At 37.0% G+C, this 22,795-nt stretch overlaps 1 protein-coding gene across 6 annotated transcripts in view; it reads left to right on the top strand.

The window, feature by feature from the left end:
* LOC134542098 (E3 ubiquitin-protein ligase UBR4) overlaps window positions 1–20,537 on the top strand; it is a 166,287-nt gene extending 145,750 nt beyond the window's left edge. For 5 of the 6 annotated variants that reach the window (XM_063386041.1, XM_063386042.1, XM_063386040.1 and 2 more), the window contains 10 exons: window positions 2,090–2,371; window positions 2,715–2,828; window positions 5,829–5,963; window positions 7,749–7,985; window positions 9,873–10,105; window positions 11,716–11,877; window positions 13,202–13,360; window positions 14,457–14,781; window positions 18,146–18,305; window positions 20,126–20,525. In XM_063386041.1, coding sequence (XP_063242111.1) covers window positions 2,090–2,371; window positions 2,715–2,828; window positions 5,829–5,963; window positions 7,749–7,985; window positions 9,873–10,105; window positions 11,716–11,877; window positions 13,202–13,360; window positions 14,457–14,781; window positions 18,146–18,305; window positions 20,126–20,190 — 1,872 coding nt within the window. In that variant the 3' untranslated portion in view covers window positions 20,191–20,525. Of the gene's footprint in view, window positions 1–2,089; window positions 2,372–2,714; window positions 2,829–5,828; window positions 5,964–7,748; window positions 7,986–9,872; window positions 10,106–11,715; window positions 11,878–13,201; window positions 13,361–14,456; window positions 14,782–18,145; window positions 18,306–20,125 lie in introns of all 6 variants that reach the window. The other variant, XM_063386036.1, reaches the window with a different exon arrangement.
* The last annotated feature ends 2,258 nt before the right edge of the window (window positions 20,538–22,795 follow it).

Genomic DNA, 22,795 nt, shown 5'->3' with positions numbered 1-22,795 from the left:
TCGTAGAAGAATTCTGGGAGTTTTTCAGCGGTGACCTATGTATTTTTTTACACCATTTTAATCAACGATTAATACTCTATCGTTGTGTGTTTCTACTTTTTTTGTATGCATTACACACGATACATAAAACAGCTGCGTAAAACCACACATTCGGAAATATTTTTACCTATGTTACGAATTTTTAAAAGCATTATAAAAATCATAGATCGACCCATTCATCCTTTCCTTATGCATGCAAAAAAAATGACAGTGTTATCTGTAATGGGAAGCTGCAAATTATTCTTAGCAAAAGGCCCTACAATCACGTCCTGAAGACTGTCTGTATAGGCCTCTTAAGACCAGTGATGGGTACACTTGATGCTTGAATTTGCTTAAGCAATCCAACAATTTTTTAACTTTGTTGTGCTTCCAGCTTCTATTTTATTTGTCTTTTTAAAGACACACTACCATTCTTCTGTACATTTCACTCACGTTTCGTAACTGAAGACTTTTAGAGTGGGAATGTTTATTTTCAATTACTTTTTGCCACTTGAAAATGTGTAATTATAGAATTCCTACCTACGAATAAAAAAAAATGCTACTATTTATTATTAATAAAAAAAACCTTTTTGTTTTGCCATTATGGAATAGTTGGCAACTATAATATTGTAGGACTGTCTACATACATCTGAAACACACTAAAATGACAAGGAATGGATAGATTAATTTTTTTTTTCCATGACAAACGTGCCAACAGACACGTAGCTGTGAACATTATGTACCTTTGATATATCATATATATAGCATTGGTCAGCACTAATGTGTAGCACTAGTGTTCTGGTACACTTACATCTTGTTTTTGCATACAATGGGGAAAAAGTCAGGAATTTAAAAAAAAATATGATGTTATAAACAGGAAAATTTTAACAGGTTCTACTGTAATAATTTTAAACATTCTAGTACTGGATGAATGACTGCATTCACTTTCACCATTTTAATATGATTTCTCTTTTAATAAGTTAAAATTTTGAAGTACTTTAAATTTCTAACATTCATTTATTTTTAAATTACTCCAATTTTTTTCTCTTAAAATAATTTGTTTTGAATGTGTGTGCTATTCCTTACCTCGTTAAATCTGTCAGAATAATTCAGGGTAAAGGCTTAGTGTCTTTTAAAAAATTACTGTGTTATTATAGTGTTTCTTTATGAAGTTATATATATTGTACCGGTACAGTGCGGTACAGAGCTGCTGGCGCAGTGTTCTGGCCGTATGCCGCCCGCCGAGGCCCTTGCCAGATTTGTCAGTTATTTATTTTTTTTTGGAAGTTTTGGAAAAAACAAACAGTAACTTTGCCGTGATTTTTGTTTTCCAGACCTGCTGCAGATATTTACGGTAAATTTACAACTTTTTAACTTTGAAGTTAACAATTAAAAAGTGCTTAACGGCCCGTTTCCGGTTGGCCGGAATTCATTTAAAAATTGGAACTTCGGGTGGTGGCCATTGCGGCGAGTGGACGTTTTTATCTGGCGGTTCCCGATAAACGTTGATAGTGACCAATAATTTTAGTGCGGGCACGTGATTTACGTCTTAAGACGTTTTTAAGACATCACGGCCACGTAATTCTGAAGAAGTGGTGACGGAGAATTACTCTAAGAGGCAGGATTTCGTACGGTAGGATACATCCTGTACTGCTGACGGAGTTAGCAACGGACACTCAGTGGTCCTGAAGTTTTTTTTTACTCATCTCCCTAAATAGCCGAGCGAACTAACTTTTTTTTTTATTTTTCGTCAGAAACTTTTGGTATTGCCGGCCATCCTAGAGGCACCGCTAGCTATCCAGAATTGTTTTTTTTTCTTTGAGGAAATGTGTGCCTGGAACGGCCTTGTATTTTATTCCAACTAATTTCAATAAAATATTTTTTTTATTATTATTAATTATCATTCACCACAACTCCACCCATTTGGTTTAAGAGTGCCTGTATGTACAATAAATTACAATATATTGTATTATGCTATCATAAGTTTGACAATTTTTCTAAGCAATGTTATTGTCTTAAGTCCATATTGCTGAGAAAAATTTAATTTTTTTTTAATATTTGTTTAATTTAGATTATGGAAACAATACTCTCAAAGGCAGCAGCTCAGTCCCTGGATACTTTCCTGGACTTCTCGCAAACATTCGGCGGCACAGAGCACATACACGCATTGCTGAGTTGCACGACGTCGCCTGGTGTTCGTGCCAATGCCTCCGTCCTGCTGCACCTCACCAAGGTGTTGGCAGCCCTGACCTACGGCAACGAGGAAAAGATGGCTGTACTGTGCGACCACTTCAAGCCCATCACCTGCTTCAACAAGTTTGATTTCGAGCATACTCCAGATGATGAACAGAAGGTGCCTAACTTTAGTTTAATTAAGTTTATATATTTATGTACATGCATATAGGTATATACACACAGTATATACATAGCATTTTGGAAATTTACTTGAACTCATGTTTCGTGGTATTTTATTCTTTGTTGGTTAATATTTTAGTAGTTAAAATAATGGTTTTTGACTAGCAGAAAATTTTGATGAATATATCATGTTGGCAGGCTTACCAAAATATATTCTAAGCTGTTTTTGAAATCTTTGATGGAAAATTTAAATTTATTTTGTTAACATTTGTTATTTCTTTGTGATCGGTATAATTAATTCAATGAGTGTAACTGAATTGTACTTCCTATGACCTTTTCAGCTGGAACTGTTGTGCGTGCTAACCACTGCGATTGAGAGGAATGCTATAGGCAACACCCTCAAGGACCATATCATCTCGTTAGGTATCGTTAGCCAAGCTCTCGATTACATTACGGTAAGTGCACCCTGCTCTGTATAGCTTCAGCAGCCTGTTTACTAAATAATTGTTTTGTCAAATCATTTTCATTGTATGTAAATATTAGGAATGGTCATCATATTTTTGAGCCAGTTCGAGCCAAGCTAAATAAGTCCTTAAAAACTGAGTAAAACTCAAGTAGTTGCAAAGGTGTTCTTAAGGTGTTATAAAATGAGTAATGTAATTGGTTATGCTACCATAATAAGAGTTCAAATAAACACTGCATGGGAAAACATACTAATACAGATTGGTAAATGTTGAAAATTGGTACTAAGTGGGCTAAATTAACAAAATAAATTGTATAGAAATAAAAATTTATTTACATGTTTATTGCCTTATTTAGGAATTTAATATGAAATAGTTTTAGTTCACAGACCATACAATATTTTAACATTTCTAATTTTTTTTTTCTACTCAAATAACCATCTAGACTTTTTTAATACTATTCAAGGGATGTGTTAAAATGTTTCACATTAACTGTATACAGCGAAACCCCTTATTTACGTTACCGTTATTTACGTTTTCCCATTATTTGCACTATATTCTTCAGGTCCCGTTTAGTTCCCATTTAGTCCAATACAATACCTTCACGCAAATTACGTCTCAAAATTCGAATCCATCCCGCTATTTACGTCACGTAACAAACATAAACAACTTGGTGCAATCGCCATAGATGATGAAACTGTAAAAGAATTGTCCGAAAATAAACATGTGAAACGCGTCAAAGATTTCGTTCGTATCGAAAACCACAACACACTACAAGATGGCGATGAAGTTGTGCGGGCTCTATTTGCGCTGCGAGCGCTGTCGATTTTCTGGACGATATTTTAATCACATACACAACTGCATGTTTACATTCTGTGAACATTATGGTAAAGGAAAGTCAACATCCGGTAACGGTAAATAGAATGCTAGAATAACGTGGTAGAAAATATTGTGTAAAAAAGTTTCCTTTTATTTTGAATTTTTTTTTATCAGTGAAGTCTGTCTTTTATGGTTAAGTAATGGAGAAAAGGCAGCGTCAAACGTTTTCAGTGGCGGAAAAATTAAAAATAATTGAAAAATCAGACGAGTTTGTGGGAACACGAGTTGATTTGGCAAAAGAACTTTCAATTCCCATCAGCACACTCAATACGATTTTGAAGAATCGTAATAGCATTGCAGAAAATGCAGCAAAATGCGGGCCAAGTGCAAAAAAACGAAAATACTGTAAAGAATCAAAATTTAAAGAAGTTGAAGATATTCTTGTGGAGTGGTTTGTGGGTGCACGTTCTGCGAATCTGCCAATCAGCGGGTCCATTTTGCGAGAAAAAGCTCGTGTGATTGCATCCCGGCTTGGCATTGAAGATTTTACAGCTTCCAATGGATGGCTAGACAGGTTCAAACAACGCCATAATGTTGTTTACAAAGTTGTATGCGGTGAAAGCAAGAGTGTGAATGAAGAGACAGTGGAACACTGGAAGGAAACTCAGCTTAAGGAGAAGATTGCCAGCTATTCTCCGAAAAATATATTTAATGCTGATGAAACTGGATTGTTTTATAGTGTTCTGCCTGACAAAACTTTCACTTTTAAAGGGGAGAAGTGCCATGGAGGAAAGTTAAGTAAGCAACGAATCACTGTACTTCTGTGTACAAATGCTGATGGAAGTGAAAAGTTGCCTCTCTATGTTATTGGCAAGGTTATGAAACCCAGGTGTTTCAAAAACGTACGCACCCTTCCTACCAAGTACACAGCAAACAAAAAGTCATGGATGACGAGTGCACTGTTCCAGAGCCAACTTCATGCACTTGATGCCAAAATGGGTGTTCAAAACAGGAAAATTGTTTTGTTTATTGACCAGTGCCCTGCACACATGGGCAACATACAGCTTTGTAATACAGAAGTTGTTTTTTTCCCTGCAAACTGCACGAGTGAACTACAGCCACTGGACCTAGGTATTATACAGTCATTCAAGTTCCTGTACCGAAAATACCTGGTCACAAGAGCGGTGACCATGCTTGACACCGGTAAGGATCCCTCGACAATGAAGATTGATGTATTGACAGCCTTACACTTCACAGCTAGAGCATGGAAAGAGGTCACAGTTACAACGATTCAAAATTGTTTTGCGAAGGCAGGCTTTTTTTTTCCAGAGGCAGGTTGTAGTGCCAGTGAAGATGATGGTGTCACCATCATAGAGGATGTGCCTGAGTATTGCCAACTGTCTCAAAAGGAGTCTTTTAAGGACTATGTGGCAATTGACCAGCAGGTAGTTACCTCACAAGTCCAGTGTGTGGAGGACATTATTATCAATAGTGGCATCACCAACTCGCAAGAAGATGATGATGATGAAGAAGAAGAGGGACAAGAAGAACCAGTTCCTACTACAAGAGACGTGCTCGCAGCTCTTCAAACATTGCGCAGCTATATATCAAGTTCTGAAGGCAGTGCTAGTTCATTTGATAACTTTTATAATTTGGAGAGGCAAATAATCTCCTTGAACAGCCAAAAAAGCAAGCAGAAAAAAATTTCAGATTTTTTTGTTAGGAAGTAATCAGAAAAACTTTTTGGCTTTCATTATTTTTTTATTTTTGTCAAATGTGGTAAATTAAATGATTAAATACTAGAGTAAAATTTGTTGTTAGTGTGTTTGTACCTGCATTATAGTATGTGCTATTAAACAAAAGGAAAAAAATACTGAATAAGGTAAGCTGTACTCCTTTTCATACTTTTCCCTTTATTTACACTTTCCCGCTTTTTACACTTTTTTACTTTGTCCCCATGAAAAGTGCAAATAAGGGGTTTTGCTGTAATTACGAAAATGAAAAATGTAAACAACCGAGAGAAAGGGCAAGTCCTGGCCCATCTATATTAAATATATTCATATAACATACACTTTCTTTTAATTGAGTTTTAGAACTATGTATAAATTACATGCTGTTTAAAATATTACATAGTCTAATAAATTTATTAAAAGTAAAACATGCTGTTTTTTCCAGATGCATGCTCCCTGTGTAGAGCAGACCCTGTGCCGTGCAGACAGTGACGAATGGAAGGAGTTCATCACAAAGCCAGCCCTCAAGTATGTTTTGCGCTTCCTTACCGGACTGGCGTCGGAACATGAACCTACACAGGTTTGTTGACTAGATCACTTTACATTTATTTGTTTCCAATTTCGATGATGCAAATCTCTGACTAAGTTGTATTATTTTTTCATGTTCTTGGCTTAAATAAAGATTCATTTTTAATTATGTATCACACATGTTCAACAAAAATTTAGTTCTTTGTCTCATGTTTCTCTTTAGAAAATTTTTTTGTAACTTTGCTAGATGATGCTGCAGCGCATCAACTTAAAAACTGTTCAACCGATCGCAATGGGTAAACAGAAAATTATGAGTCATAGAGATAACAAACAGCAATTGTGTGTCATTTCTGTATGTCCACCACGCTATCCAGTTTGCTTTAACTCGCGGACAATATATCACCCTGTGTTCAGGATAGGTAACGTCTGGTACTGCAGCTATTACTAAATAAAAGTAGAGGTAAAAAACCAGTTTTGAATACAAGGTAGTCTCACTTGTCAACAAAGCCATCTGATATTTTACTAAATAACCAAAGATGTGTTGTCACGCACAGCCCAGAGAGCAATTTATCACATATGTGTCATTCATCAGTACTATCAATTAATGGTGCTGCAGAAAATTTGCTGCATTCAAGATATCAAAATATGTCCCTTGTTTTACACATCTATTACGTACTGCAAGATTTGTTTGTGAATTGTGTCAATAGTCATATTGTGCGTAAAACTTCAGGTTTCTACAATATTATTATTAATATTGCACTAGAAACTTTAAAAAAAGGTAGAATTTGGTCAGATCTCGTGCTTTACTGTTTCTTAGGGTCCCTAACTATTAAGTTGTTGTTATGGTAGCATTTCACTGTTTTAGTGGCTTCATTTACGGAAAGAGAAGTATTTTTACTGCAATTTTTCAAAAATATATTTTTTTTCTTTTTTTTTTCTTTCTAACCACTAAACATGCTTTCAAATAATTTATAATGTAGAATGTCGTGGTCATGCAAGTCATAAACTTTCTTGTACAGATATAACATCAATGCTATGTGATCTGAGTTATTTTAATTTTGAACAAATTTTTTTTAATGAATCCTTAAATTCCAAAGATTAATTGAATCTAAGATATTGTCACCTTATCCCTAATTTTGAAAATAACATTTAGTAATTTGGAATGAAAATTTGTAATCAAACGAAAAAGAAAAAAAAAAGCAAGAGAGCTATAACAGTAATTTGCAGGAAAATCTGTTAAGGTATAGTAATGAAGTGTAAGGGGTCGTCCATTAATCAGGTGATGTTTTTTTTAGCAAATTTTTAACCCCCCTCCCCCTAGTGATTCGTGGTGAGAATTTAGCCTTGACCACAAACCCCCCCTCCCCCCCCCCCCCCCCCAAAAAAAAAAATCGCGTGTTTTTTTGGTACAAACTATTTTTAAAAATTTCAGAATATTATCTTTAAATATAGGTATAATCTAATTTAATACTGGAAAATTAAGCACAGCATGTATATTCGTCGCCAAAATCACAGTCTTACTTACTGGCGACTGGCAAGCCGAGCCGGGTGGTTCATGTTGTGGCGGGCGGGGATAATGTTGCCCGGCTACGGCGAGTCAAGGTCACGCGTCGCTTTTTGGTTTAGTAGAAATTGCGTGAAAAAATAAATACACGTGATATCTCTCCACACCCCTCCTCCCCCCTTGTGATATTTCTTGGTGATTTTTCCTTGACACCCCCCCTCCCCTTCCCCTTTTCGAGCCTCGCGTGATTAATGGACGATCCCTAAGATTGAACGGCAGGCGGTGTGTTTCGTAACTGTCGGGGGTGACGGAAGGACGCGGTGTTGTCTACAGCTGGCGGTGGCGGCGCAGTGCATACCGGTGATCCACCAGCTGGAGCAGGTGTCCTCGGACGAGCACGTGGGCTCGCTGGCGGAGAACCTGCTGGAGGCGCTGCGGGCCAACGCCCAGGTGGCGTCCCGCATCGAGGAGGTGCGGGAGGAGACCCGGGCCACCAAGAAGAGGCTGGCCATGGCCATGCGCGAGAAGCAGCTCGGTGCCCTCGGCATGAGGACCAACGAGAAGGGCCAGGTCAGTGGCTGCTTTCCAGCTGTGAAGTTCATTTTTCTGTAATGTACGGTGAAATTTCATTACCACTTACCCTGAAAAAATTTGCGTTACAGTCAAACCTCTATCTATCGAACTCGCATGTATCGATTGTCCGTGTTTATCGTATACTTTCTACGGTCCCGGCAAAATTGCCAAACAACTAAGGTTAAAAAAGTCCGCTTGTACCGATGTTCGAATTATCGTTTTGTCCGCATTGATCGTACGAAATATGTGGTCCCAACAATAAATTATAATAGATGATCGTTTAACCATAAAATTTTTGCAGAAATAACCATTTCTTAGACAGAAACAGTCATAAAAACAGTAACGATTGTATACAGAAGTAAAATCACCTTAAATCTGCAGCCAAGTATTGGAGCACGTTAACATGAAGAATAGACAAATGAACAACAACTTACGAAGAAATATGGATGATGTACCATAACTACAGTACAAACCCAATTGTTATCTTACGATAATTACCGTAAAAAGAACTAAAGATTCTTTGTAGATACCATAATACTACAGAAGCACGATAGCTACCACATTTGCACTATAGTTTCCGTAACAACCGAGATGATGTATATTTACCATGATGGTACTGTATTTATTTATGACATTAAAATTAAAGAACATTATTGAAAGGAAAAAAAGGATGTTAAATTTTGATATGTACGGTTGGCACATGTTGCTAAGAAATAATGCGATCTGAAAGAATGCAATACTACTACGAAAAGTGAAAATGGTACTCGTGGATTTTTAGGTTATGGCAGTCTTTCGTTTTTCAGTAATATCTGCCGAAAATTAACAAGCGTATCGGAAGTCGGCAGAAATGCCGATTCAACTAAATATTGGCAAAATCGGCTTCTTCAGTACAGCTCTACATTTGATGACGTGAGTAAACATATTTCAGACTTCAGGATATTGAAAAAGACTAATTTCCATGTAGGTTTATTGTGCGTATGTTTTTTTTTTTGCAAGTGTAAATTGAATTAAGTAAAATGCTTCAATTTGTATTTTTTTCAACCAATTAATCTTTAATGACAAGTAAGTGATATATTTCTGACACTAATTTTGAGGTTGAAATATTTTTTTCAAAATCTAAGAGTGAAGTCCACATCTATTGAATGCCCGCCTTTACTGAATTTTTTTGTTGGTCCCCTGAAAAACGATAGATAGAGGTTTGACTGTATTAGTATTTAGTAATCATTTTGAGCAGTTCTGCTGGGAAAGACTAAATTCTGCCGCTGAACTATTAGACCAGGGTTCAATTATTGGTTTTAAAAGACTTTATTCTTGTTTGTGTTTACTGTTGATGGTGAGTAATCATTTTAAGCAGTTTTGCTGGGAAAGGCTAAATTCTCCCGCTGAACTATTTGAGACCAGAGTTCGATTATTGTTTTTAAAAGACTTTATTCTTGTTTGTGTTTACTGTTGATGGTGAGTTATAATTTTAAGCAGTTTTGCTGGGAAAGACTAAATTCTGCCGCTGAACCATTAGACCAGAGTTCAATTATTGTTTTTAAAAGACTTTATTCTTGTTTGTGTTCACTGTTGATGGTGGGTGAGTAATAATTTTAAGCAGTTTTGCTGGGAAAGACTAAATTCTGCCGCTGAACCGTTAGACCAGAGTTCAATTATTGTTTTGAAAAGACTTTACCGTATTCTTGTTGGTGTTTACTGTTGATGGTGGGCGAGTAATAATTTTAAGCAGTTTTGCTGGGAAAGACTAAATTCTGCCGCTGAACCGTTAGATCAGAGTTCAATTATTGTTTTTTAAAAGGCTTTATTCTTGTTTGTGTTCACCGTTGATGGTGGTGGTGGTGGTGTTTGGCGGCGGTGAGCAGCGGCCCCCGTGTGTGTCGCCAGGTGACGGCCCGGAGCACCGTGCTGATGGAGGACCTGGGGGAGGAGACGGGGCTGGTGTGCGTCATCTGCCGCGAGGGCTACAAGTTCCAGCCGACCAAGGTGCTGGGCGTCTACACCTTCACCAAGCGCTGTAACGTGGAGGAGTTTGAGGCCAAGCCCAGGAAGACGGTCGGCTACAGCACCGTCACGCACTTCAACGTGGTGCACATTGACTGCCACATGGCTGCGGTCAGGTAGGCAGTCACATCATAGTGATCTGTTAGCGTTCGGGGAAAGTCGTGGAAACGCCCCAGAGATAGTAATTTCAGGCGAGAATGTTTTTAGATTGTATTTTAGTGCATAGTCAAACGCACCATGAAATGGTATGTTCAACGTTTTGTTTGATTTGTAATTTTTGGTATATAATTATTGTTTCAAGTATGATTGTAAGTAGGTAAATTATTTTTAAAATTTGTTCCAGGGATATTTGCAATTTTGGTCAGGAAAAGTCTAGGAAACTTTATTATAGATTTGATTTGACACTGTGTTTTAGCTTTCAGTTCTCACATCAATTTTGTTTCAATACTCCTGATTGTTGAGGGTTCTTTAAAACTTTTACTGCGAACTTGCAGTTCCTGTTTTGTTGGTTTAAAAAATTACAAATTCTTATGTAGGGTCACTGGTTCAAAGTATTTTGTTAGTGGAAGTTCAGGTATTTTTTGTAAATACAGAGATCATATTGTTTTCAAAAAAATTTTTTTTTTTATGCTAATGACATAATGAAGTCCACATTTTTTTAATTTGTCATTCATTTACACATAATTGGTTATCTCGCATTATTTTTACTAAAATGGAGAATCATTTTGTTCCAAGTTATTTTCAATCTATAGCGAGATGTCTTTTATTTGTCATGTTTTGTCTATAGATGTACGAGACTGTAAAATCCATATAAAACGAACCAATTAATAACGATTCACTCGCAAACAACTTGATTGGCAGCAAGCGTGCACAATAGCACATCTTACCGCCATGATGGTTCAACAACAACTGTTGCTTCGTTGCCGGAAGCTGCAGGGCTACCCACCTTGGCAGGCAGCCAACTTGAAAAACTTGGCGCTGCTAGCAAGGAGTGCGGGAAGATCAAAATTCAAATGTTTCCAAACACTATACACTAAATTACACACAATATTTACAAGTTCAAACATGTCATGTTTGGGACCACAGCTATGCTGGAATAGCGACTTTGCCAGATTATATTTTTATCGGGAATGCTAAATGTGAAAATGTGCAGCGTAAACCAGCAGTAACACGGTAAACCATGTACTGAAATGAAAACTGCCGAGTTATGACGAACTCTTAAGCAAAATAAAATCACTGGTAGTGCAGTTATACTGAAGAATTGGGGGGAGGTGGGTGGTTATTAACACCAGGAATAAATGGATGTAGTTGCAAAAAGGAACCAACCCACATGAAACCTATTCTGAGTATTTTGAAGTTAAAGTTAATTATAAATTGTAATTCTCGTATTGATAACATAATGTGGGTATAATTTTAATGGTCTAGTATAAATACTGATATAATAATAGCAACGACGGTACGATCAACCTTGTACTATTTTAATTTATTTTCAAATAAAATATAACAAAATTGTGGGTTGGTTCCTTTTTGCATAACTAGGTCCAAATATGAACGGAAGCAGCTCAATTAGTGCTGGATTATTACGGAGCGTGCAGAACCATAGATGGGTGATGAAACAACGTTTCAGTGTAATCGTCGTACACGAAGTGTTGTGCTTGGTGCAGGTGCGAGAGAGAGAGAGAGAGAGAGAGAGAGAGAGAGAGTGTGTGTGCCTGGTTGCTGGCAGGCTGGCGCGCGTGCGGGACGAGTGGGAGTCGGCAGCCCTGCAGAACGCCAACACCAAGTGCAACGGCCTGCTGCCGTTGTGGGGGCCGCAGGTGCCGGAGTCTGCCTTCGCCAGCTGCCTGGCGCGGCACAACACCTACCTGCAGGAGTGCACCGGCCACAGGTGCGTGCTCTGCAGGGACTTGTGCATCCGACAAACACACTGTTTCGTATAAACTAGTCTATAAATGAAGTTAGGAGGTAATTTAACTTTGAGTTGTTGGTGACACTGACTGTGGAAGAATACCGTCACCAGGTGCCATTTTTTGACTTCGGTTAGTGTTTTTTAGAGAGTTGGTTATGTGCGGAACTTTGGAGTAACTTCGGTGGTTGGTTGAAGATTACCGGGAACAATGGGTGTGCCGTGTTGTGGGATGTAGGACTGGTGCGGTGACTTGTGTATGGACAATTCCGTGGACTTATATCAGTCTCAATTACTTGCGTGGTCCTCCGGTGGAAGCATGGATTCAACTTTCAACCTATGAGAACAAGGGAGCGGTACCGTTCGATGGTAAACACACTCTCTTCCATTAAAATAATTAATTATGTTCTTCATAGAATGAATTTTGAAATACTATGCTTGAACTATGTAATTAAACTTTTTGGATGTTAGTGGCACTTTTCATAAAAGAGGCTGTTATCAAGTGTCATAACTAGTCTTTTTTTTTTTTTTTTTGCAGTGTGTAATACATCAATACTTTTTCAGGGAGGTACAGTAAGTCCTCTATTTACTTCGTACCGATTTACGTCGTTTCGGATTAACGTCGCTAATGTTTGAGTACTCATGTTTCAATTTAAGTTGTCGCCGATTCACAATAACGTCGTTTACAATGACCGTAAATCTTTATTTTAACCAAAACACTGTATATAATTCGTTTATAATTCTTTGTTTCCTTCGGTAGTTAATTTATGCTATGTAGCGTAAGCTACACATTCACTGCCTTATCTTATCATACACCATGAGGGACGCTTCCTGCTCTTACGTACAGTATGTACTATATATCTGTTTTTATATTTCAATCAATAAAGGTAATAAAGCAGCTGGTTAAATAACCATTCTATAAAGCTGAGAAGTACTAGTTGGACTTGTTTCCCATGCTGTCGGTTGTCATTTGCTGATAAAATTGCCCGTTGTCACGTCTGTATGCCAGCGCTTCCGGCCGACCTTGGGCCGTGGCCGGCCGGTGGCATGAAACATGGCTCATTTTGCGTCGTTTCTATTTACGTCGCGGTTTTCAGGAACGTAACCCCGACGTAAACCGAGGACTTACTGTACATGGCAGGGTTATACATACATACATACATATATATATTTCTATATACTGTAAGAAGTTTTTTTTTTGTAGCTTGGATTATTGTAATGACATAAGATTATTTTGCTGATGAATATTTGTAAGCTCTACCTAAACTAAATGTTAGTGTCGGGTCGGATGTGTGTTATTGTGCAGGGACATCAGTTATGTGACGACAGTTCATGATCTGAAGCTGTTGCTCCTTCGGTTTGCGATGGAGAAGAGCTTCCATGACGACACGGGAGGAGGCGGGCCCCAGTCGAACATGCACATAATTCCTTATCTCATACACATGATCCTCTACGTCATCAACACGTGAGTTTGTAATTCATGCAATATTGGCCAAGGTCTGCTTCCATTACCTCTGTGCACAGACGTAGTAAAGTGTAGTCATTATGTGTGTCTAGTTGATATGTAAATGTAAGTACACTAATGAATGACTCCCAAAATAAAGGCAGGTAAAGCACTTAAGGAAATATTTTTAATCATATATTACTATATTTTGATAACAGAAAGCCAAAAGGATGGTTCTACAAAGTGTTTTTGCTACTTTTGCAAACACAGTAGAATGGAGTTAAAGAACTATATTCGCAGGTATGCATGTCCGTAGCTTCTTTTTTGTAGTGGTACATACCCGTTGTTTCAGATACTTTTCCTTAGAAGTGGACGAGTCTTCAAATTTTTGGGTCGAGAGTCAAATTAAGGCGATTGGTAATAATACCTTTGGATCGAGTACCTGTGGATTGAGTCCACTCTTCATAATTTTTTACTTGAGTCAAGTCTTTAAATATTGAGTTAAGCTCGAGTAAATGTAGAAATTTTGAGAATAATTTTATGTTACTGGTGTCATTGTGTCACCCTTATCATCTCTGCACCTGTGAGAGGTGGCAGTTAGGCGACCTGTCTTTTGTGCTTTGCCACCACAAGACAACGGGTGATAGGGGCTTGAGGGTTGGGTTCTCTTGACCGGGAGCTGAGGCTCTGGAGACTGGCTTTATATGGTGTAAATATACTAAATATATAATGTAGTATGAGAAAATACATCCTTTACGTGTAGTAATTGTTACAGTAAATCAAAAATCTGAGTAATAATCATCTTGGACACAATAGTGAACTGTTATTTAATACACTAGTTAGAAATGACACGTTTTGTTGAGGAGTAGAGCAAGGTTTCTATATTTTCACATTTAATCAAGGAAAATTAGATTTAACTGGTCAATTTGGCCCGGTTTATAATGTTGCAAGAATTCTTTTTTATCTGCACCTGCATTTGTGTTTGCTGAATTGGTATTGCCGCCATAAGAAATATTTATATTGGCATTAATTGAGACAGAATGTGCAGGGTGTGCAGCTTGTCCTAGAGCTTGCCGGACGTCGGGACGGTGGTGAGGTATCTGTCGCTGGTGTTCAGGACCAGGTGTGGGCAGCGCGAGGACAAGAACCTGAGCTCGTACCTGGAGGCCAGCGCCGGGGACAAGTGGGTGGAGGGGGCCTACGAGGCGGAGGGACCCCTCTACTGGGCTGCCTTCTCCCTGGTGCTGCGCCCCCCGTCTGCCTGGGCGAGCACGCGCCTCACCCACCTGCGCAGGCTGCTGGCTGTGGCGCACTGCCGCCACTGCCAGCCGGCCGGCCCTGCCCCGCGCTCCCTGGACCCTGCCCCCCGCGACTACTCCGCCTACAAGGGCTACCTCGTGTTCTTCGGCCTCGTGGACGCCATCTACAACTATTACTTCAAGGTCCGTTCCCTGCCATTCGTCACGTTTTCAGTCTGTGCTGTATTTTTGCCGTATAACTAGGGACCGGAAAAATTCGCGTGTTAAATGACCTGCAGGATGAACTCCATAGTTCTACGTACACCCGTTCAAATGTCACCACTCATTGGCTGCTGTATTGTGAGACGTCCCAACATAGCAGCCTGTGATTAGATAAAGCTTTGGTTGGGTGTTTCTCACTGGCCCAGAGTCATCCAGGTGAGTTGTGAGCCAATAGCAGAGGCAGATCTGAGGTATAACTATTTGTATTTTAGCCTATCGCGAAATGAATTCGCGAATTTTTCCGGTCTCTACGTATAACACAATATATTTATGCTAGTTTGAAAACCCTTAAGCTGATATTAGTCCTACATGGTATTACTCTTGTCATGGTTAGATGGAGTCAGCGCACTCATCGGTACTTGTTATTATGCAAAGTCTGAATTTGTAATGTGTAGGGGTAGTCAAATTTCGTTAATGACGAAATCGCGAAATTTTAAAAAAATCACTTGCACATGATGTGTAATACAAATAACCTTACTTGGTAGTGATAAGACGTTAATATACTGCATTTCGTTTTAACGAAATTTGCTGTGATGCGCGAAATCCGTAGTTTTTCACGAAATATGACGAAATCGCGATATTCGCGCGAAATTAACCTTTTTTATCGCGAAAAATCACGTTGAATCATTCTGGAACTTGCACAAAACGTTTATTATTCCAAGAGGTTATATGTGAGATGCCATCATTGCTTTTGTTTTTCTCTAGCACCCATAGAGTAGAGCGTGGCAATAAACATTATCACTTTAGCTACTGGTGGACAAATCACAGATGGCGTTGGTAGTTACGAGTGTCAAAATGTTCTATGATTTTGTTTTCACGAGTGTGTGTCTGTCGAGTTTAAGTTCTTTATTTCCGAGTGGATGCAATATGTCTCTCTTCCGCATCTATGATCGTTTTCCGTTGAAAGTTTTTGTGTCATTTTGGTCATATTACCGTGGTCACTGGATAAACGTATAAAATGCCGAAAGTTGTGTTTTCGAAAGAGCTGAAGGATTTTACGTAATCAGTAAAGAAAAAGGCATCATGATGTGCAAGTTCTGTAATGTGAAAGTCGACTGGAAAATAAAATACACGTGTGAAAACACTGTAAATTTCGAGCATCGCACAAGGTGAACAAAGCATCGGGTTCTGGAACTAAGCGTCAAGTTACTCTAGAACCATATATTTCACTAATGAAAATTATTACATCCAGACGTACGCCTACTCAGTCTCCGTCGTCGCACACGTTCCTACGAGACGTAGAAGGCCATAAAACGGCAAAAATGACATTATTTTGCCGACCGCAAATGCGTCTGGTGACGCAATCGTCGATAGGCCTTAACTCAATCTTTGTTCCTTTCTCTGAATCGGCCAAACGCAGTCCAGAAAAATAGCGTCACTTCCATATTAGCCAATCAAATCATAACTTTCAAAATGTTAATTGTTGTATTTGGGCGTCCTAGCCGAGGCGACTATTTATTTTCGTAGTTGTCACGGCAATGCACGAAAATAAATGCCGGCCAAGAGTGCCAACATATAGATGAACAAATACCGCACACGCAGTTGAGGCGGTGAAAAAGTAAACAAAAAAAAAACAATACTCTGTACTGTTGAATAAGTACAGTGTTTTGGTGGGGACTAGTTTGCAGAAAACATATAATAGCTGATTTTCAGAGATAGGTAGTCAAAATGGACTTGAGCCACTAACGTTTATGATCAGTTTCCGATTTTTTTGTATGTAATCTTGAGAATTTTAATTACAAATGCAGCGTGCTAAATTTTAGATGTGAATGTACTTCAAAACATTGTTTTTGATAAATTTAGACTAAATAAAACAATTATTCCATCAAACATACATGTGTATAAAATTATAATGACGAAATAGTTATTTTTTCTAACTAAACAATTTTTTTTTCACCGAAATTTGGCACCGAAATAACTCTTTTTATTCACCGAAATGGGCCTTTTTTATTTACCATTTTTCATTGGCCCTAGTAATGTGACATAGAAGGGAAACTGCTATTTTTAGTTTTTTTTACCACCACTATTGGTATTGTGTGATTTACCGTGTTTTACTGCATAGTCGTCGCACATTTTACACTAAAATCAAGTTTGAAAAGTAAGGCTTCGATTTTTATGTAAAAAAAATCATTTTTTGGTAGGTGAAATTATATATAACAACAAAACCTATTCATGGAAAGTATGTTTATTTAAAAAGCAGAGTATTGAAATGCATGCCAAACAAATTTAAATTATTGTCATGAAACAAAAACATTTTGTTCAACTTTTAAATATAAAAACAAAAACTGTGATCTGAACTTGAGTAAGAACTTAATGCATAACTATTGTTGTAGTACACACACACACACCCCACGAAAGAGTGCGGGCTATCAAATGGAATTAACACAGCACTAAACAGAGCCTGTGCTTGAATGTAATTGGCGAAATATCAATATTTGACTGTGTGTGCGCTGTATATGGCAATCAGCATAACCAAACATGAATGATATTAACTAGCGCTGGCTACATTTTTACAAGGGGTACACAGTGGTGACTAAGACGAACAGATAAAGGTTATAACGTTTGAAAAGTCTTTAAAGAAAATTTACACATCAGAAGACTTCGTATTTATGTTAATTAAAGAAGTAAACTGTAATATCCGTATGAATATTAGATTTGAACTTTATAAAACATTGTGTTATATGGGAAATCTACCTACACAAAGCACATGGAATCTAACAACGGGACGAAAAAAATTGTGCGTTATTTATGGGAGAATGTTTTTGTCCAAATGTTGACGCACTAAAATAACTGCAATGATTATGCGATAAAACACGGTATCTGCATGCTGTGCTTTATGACATGGTCTCTTTTTATAGTTAAAGAATTTTATTTTTAAGCATTATAGTTGAATTGATTTTCCTTAATTTGTTTATCAAACTGATGGTTGACAATGTCTTGATACCCTCATTTTTCTGCTTTCAAAATTATTATCTTGTTTAATAATGACATCCAGTCTTCTATGACTAACTTGCCTCACTTCTTATATGAAGGTGAATTTTTATTTATATTTCCTCTCTTCCCCTCCCCCCTCCTAATTTTTATTATTGAAATGCCAAACACATCTCTTAACATGCAGCAATCTACAGTACTACTTTAACAGTTTGAATCTACATTTTTTCGGATTTTGTATGTAGTCCAAGTATTAGTGTTATCATGTAGGATCAGTTAATCCCCTAAATATTTAAAAAAAGGTTGTAGTGTTTTGTGTAGTTATAATCTTGCTGTTTGTTTCCATGGTGTTTAGAAGGTGAGTGTATCGAGTGAGGACCAGTGGCCCTCAACTCTGGCAGACTACATACGTCACAACGATGAAGCATTGATGAAAGCATCTGAGAAACTGCTGGCTACTTACAGGACAGAGCTCCTGCCTTGCACGTCGTTTGAGGAGTTCTGCGACGTTGCAGGTGAGATGATGCGTTTAGTAAATACTTTTTTTAAACTCTGAGTATTTGCCCTATTAGATTTTTGGGTTGTGCAAATGTTTAGTAGGGATTATGACTTTGTAGTAAATCTAATATTTTAGGCTTGAACCAAACTTCAATCTGACTTCAAAGATCATTATACTCAAATCTGGACTTGAGATTTTAAATAGACCTATATATAACTACAATCAAAAAACCTTCACCCTAACAAAACTCAAGTCTATTTTGCAAAAGTTTCTATTTGACTGTGCTCAAGTCCGAAGAAAAACCTGATGGCAAACCATTGTTCGAAATTATCACTCATTTTCAGAACGCACTGGAAAAAACTGTTTGGAAAAAAAAAATCACTACGTGCAACCAAATGACTCTAGCAAGTTCAAACTTGCACTGATGGCATATCACATGTTCATCTGCTGCTTCTTCACGTCCTTGTCCCAAGTGTTGCCAGATCAAATTCTTGTGTTGCCAGTCTCATTATGTACTTAATTCACACACCTTCAATGCAAGTTGTTAAGCCAAATGCGGTTAATAAGAGTAGTATTACTTGTAGCAACTATACATAAGTTATTAGAGTAAAATCTCACTGTAAAGTAATTCACCTTTTTCAGGTTGTATTTTCAGATTTCTACACTACACATTTTAAAAACACTTCATACTGTTGTTAAATCCTAGAACTTTTTTTTAAGGTACATTGTATTTATTCGTTAGACTTGTGACACTCCAGACCCAGGCTAGCTCACAATCGGCCTTGAGCGCACATTCATGAACACTTGCAGAAACGAGTCTAAATGAGTCAGGTGCTGAGAAAACATGTTAAGTTCCCAAAATGGATTTTATTCTGATGCTTGATTATGGAAATGAGATCTTTTGTACACAAACTGCTTGTTACTAACTTTTAATTAATACTTCTCAAAAACTCACAAGTTATCTTGGCTGCCATTTTACGACCACAGAAAAACGGATACATGTTGAATGTACATACTGTCACACATCATCTTTTCACCGACTTTAAAAAACAAATTTCCTGTTCATAGGTACCAAAAAATGAATATTAAATAAATATCTCGTAAGTAAATCCTGTGGTTACACACATATTCACGTTACAAGCGGAAGGACTCAAGTCCTCGGAACAAAGACCAAGATTACTTAAGTATTGTTTGGGCTAGTTCCAAAACTGAAGAAAGTTTGATTTTAAACGGTAGTGCCCGTACTACAGCCGTGAAATTCACTATTCAAGTCACATTAATGTATTTTTAGTGAGCCACCGCCTGACACTTAATCTTTCGATAGGTACCTAGTACAATTGCCGACTGAAGAAACAAGTCCTGGAAGAACAAAAGGCAACATAACTAACCAATCACAAAAATACACTGAAAAAATTGGCCAACCATGGCGCATGATAACAAGTCACAAATTGCAAGCAACCTGTCTCTAATTTTCACGTGCTTGGCAAACTCTTGCATCACTGTTTTCAAATAAAGGATCATGGCAAACAAAGAGGAATACAAAAGAAAATTACGTGAACTTGTATTTACGTATGAAAACAAGCAATACTTACAAAAATATGTGAAAGTACTTAAATGTAATTACACAAGAGCTTATTTACCATTAAGCAGGAGAATCATCAGAAGCACTTAAAAAACAAAAGGATTATAAAGTTAACAAGTGGGGAGGGCAGTAATTTATGTCATTACAGACTACTAAACTACTTTTTTGTTTCTATTTGTGTTGTTTAAATTGAAATGTATTTGACTTTGTTTTGTGAAGGTTTTACAAGTTTGTTTGATTCTCTAATGTTGCAGGTTTATTGAATGATATTGAAGATCCAGATTCGTTCTTGAAAAGTGTTATCAGAAGCCTGACTTGATTGGATAGTGTATGTTTGTAGCGAGGTTTCATGTGTGCTTGTGTGAAGAAAAAACAGAGCTCTAAATTGGAAAGTTGTTAAATAATCAGATAGCAATTAAATTTATTTCTCACTCAATGTTATCACCTGGCTGTGGAAATAGTGTTACAGTATGCTTAAATAACTGTTTGTGTTTCTTTTATTCCTTTTTTTAACTTGATAATGTTTTCAATTTGTATTCAATCAATATATTTGAATGCTGTTGTGTAAACTTTTAAACAAGTTATTTATTTGTGCTTTAAATCTTTGTGTTGAACACAGAAAGTTGTGTAGCATGTCATGAAAATAAAATAATGTAAAAGTAATAATGGCTGTTTTGGTTCTGTTTGGAGTATTTTCCATTTTCATTATTGGTGATAGTTGCTTGATAAGATGTATGTTTAAAATACTCTTACATAATTTAATCTTTCCAGATTATTCTTTTTATCTTATTTGTACTACATAATGTCTTTGCACATCTTTGTTTCATGAGCATTATCCAATACCAATTTAACATTCTCATTGAATTTCATTATACATTATAATATCACTAAGTTGTAACATTTGGGATTATTGCAGATCTGGGATAACAGAGATCCAGGTTAGCCACAAAACAGGTGGGAAAAGTCCCAAACATTGAATATTGAGCAAATTTATCATGGAATTCTCAAAAACCCTGTGGAATTTAAATATATATATATATATATATATATATATATATATATATATATATATATATATATATATATATATATATATATATTTTTTTTAATTAAAAAAATATATATATATATTTTTTTAATTAAAAAAATGTGTTGTGTATGTATATAAAACAAGATTCATTTAACTTCTCGTTAAGGTTCTCAATAGTGGAATGACCATGAAGAACAATGAAAGATAATTTATGTATTTAATCTCGTAAACACCACAAAATGTGAACATATATTAACCCATACATCCATTTTCCATGTATGCTAGAAAAGAAGTAAAATGGAACCAACTCCTAAATTCTGCAAATTTGTATAAATATTGAAATGTGTGCATATTAATGTGTTCAATGAAAGAGTAGTTTTTGAGAAACTAGAAGAAAACAATTATTGGAAAATTTAGGCATTGAATTTGATCTTATAAAATGCAGGATGCACTCTGTATATGCAGTGCCATGATAAATTCACTTGGTTTTGTACATTCTAGTTCTCACATTACATCGAAGTTTTATGAATGCATAGGTTTTGTAAAATTGGAATTGAAATAATTTCATTGATAAGGTAGAAAGTACCATCATATTTCCTTTATTTGTGTACATCAACAAAACATGATTTACAATAAAGCCAACTTCTGTTAACAATTAATCTTAAAATCATTTATGGTGTACACTGCATACATTTCAAGTTTGTAAGAATCTGAGAATGCATTTAATCTCATTTCAGTCTTGAGAAACAACATTTCGCAATTAAATAACCAAAAAGTGTGTACTCATGAGAGGCACATATGATTCATTTGACTAGCTCAAGCCTGATTTATAGCTTTTTATCCACACTTAACCTCCACATTTTGGTGTTTATTATCAGTCATGCTTTATTTTATGATATGATCTATTTTTGTATGCAGCAAAATTCAAATGCAAAGTGGTTGAAACTAATCTGCCTTCTCCTGTTGATATAACTACTGGTTGACAGTTGCAGATACCAACCTTTTCTCTCATCTTTCTGCTAAGACGCAGTGGGCTAGAAACCTCTTGCTCTGTCCAGCCTGCTTCCCATCCATCTTGGCTGTCATGTCCTAGATTGTTATTTGAGAGCGAGAAAATAAAGTACGTTTTTCTTATAGCTTCCGTACACTCACAAGTGCTTAACAAATTGCTACCCTTTAATGTTTTGGCTGCATGTGGACGAATCTAGATTGTAGGCCTTCGTGACCTCACCCAGAAGCCGAGGGTGTAGCTAGGTTCTTAATCCATGCACAAAACCATGTTTTGTGTTTATCTTCCGATGTTCATTACTTGTCGTGCATGCTGTGTCGTATGCCAGGAACTACAGTGCGTAGTGATTTTTAATGCTGTGTGTGCCTTTCCCGAGTACACCTCAGTCTTAGTCAATTTTATATTATAAACAGACATAACAAAGTAAACCACTTGGGTATGTATTTTAGTACAAACAAATGCTTCTGGGCTGTGAACGTGTGCTGGTGCATGAAACGTGAGTCATGACATCACCTCCACGCGTTGAGGAAGAGGGCTTGAATATTAAGAGGCCATTCACCAGGCAGCCTACAAACCTACTTCACATGAGAGAGTATGTAATAGGGTCTGCTGCAGAAACATGGTTTGTTCTTGTTGACCGTCAGGCCTAAAGCTACCTGATCTTGGCATGGCATGAATATGCACTAGCTCACGATTCGTTGCAGTTTTACGTACGCCTCTGTTTTGTACATGTTTTTGTTGTTAAAATTTTGTCAGTACTAAGTAAATTATCTAGATACTTAAGACAATTCAACAATAAACAATTGGGGGGGGGGGGGGGGGAGAGAGAGAATTGTATGGATTAAAGATTTTTAATTTTTTTAAATTGAATATAATATGAAGCAA

The sequence above is a fragment of the Bacillus rossius genome (assembly GCF_032445375.1).
Source record: "Bacillus rossius redtenbacheri isolate Brsri chromosome 4 unlocalized genomic scaffold, Brsri_v3 Brsri_v3_scf4_2, whole genome shotgun sequence".
In the NCBI taxonomy this organism is placed as follows: Eukaryota; Metazoa; Arthropoda; class Insecta; order Phasmatodea; family Bacillidae; genus Bacillus; species Bacillus rossius.
This window is presented reverse-complemented; position numbering and strand designations above follow the sequence as displayed.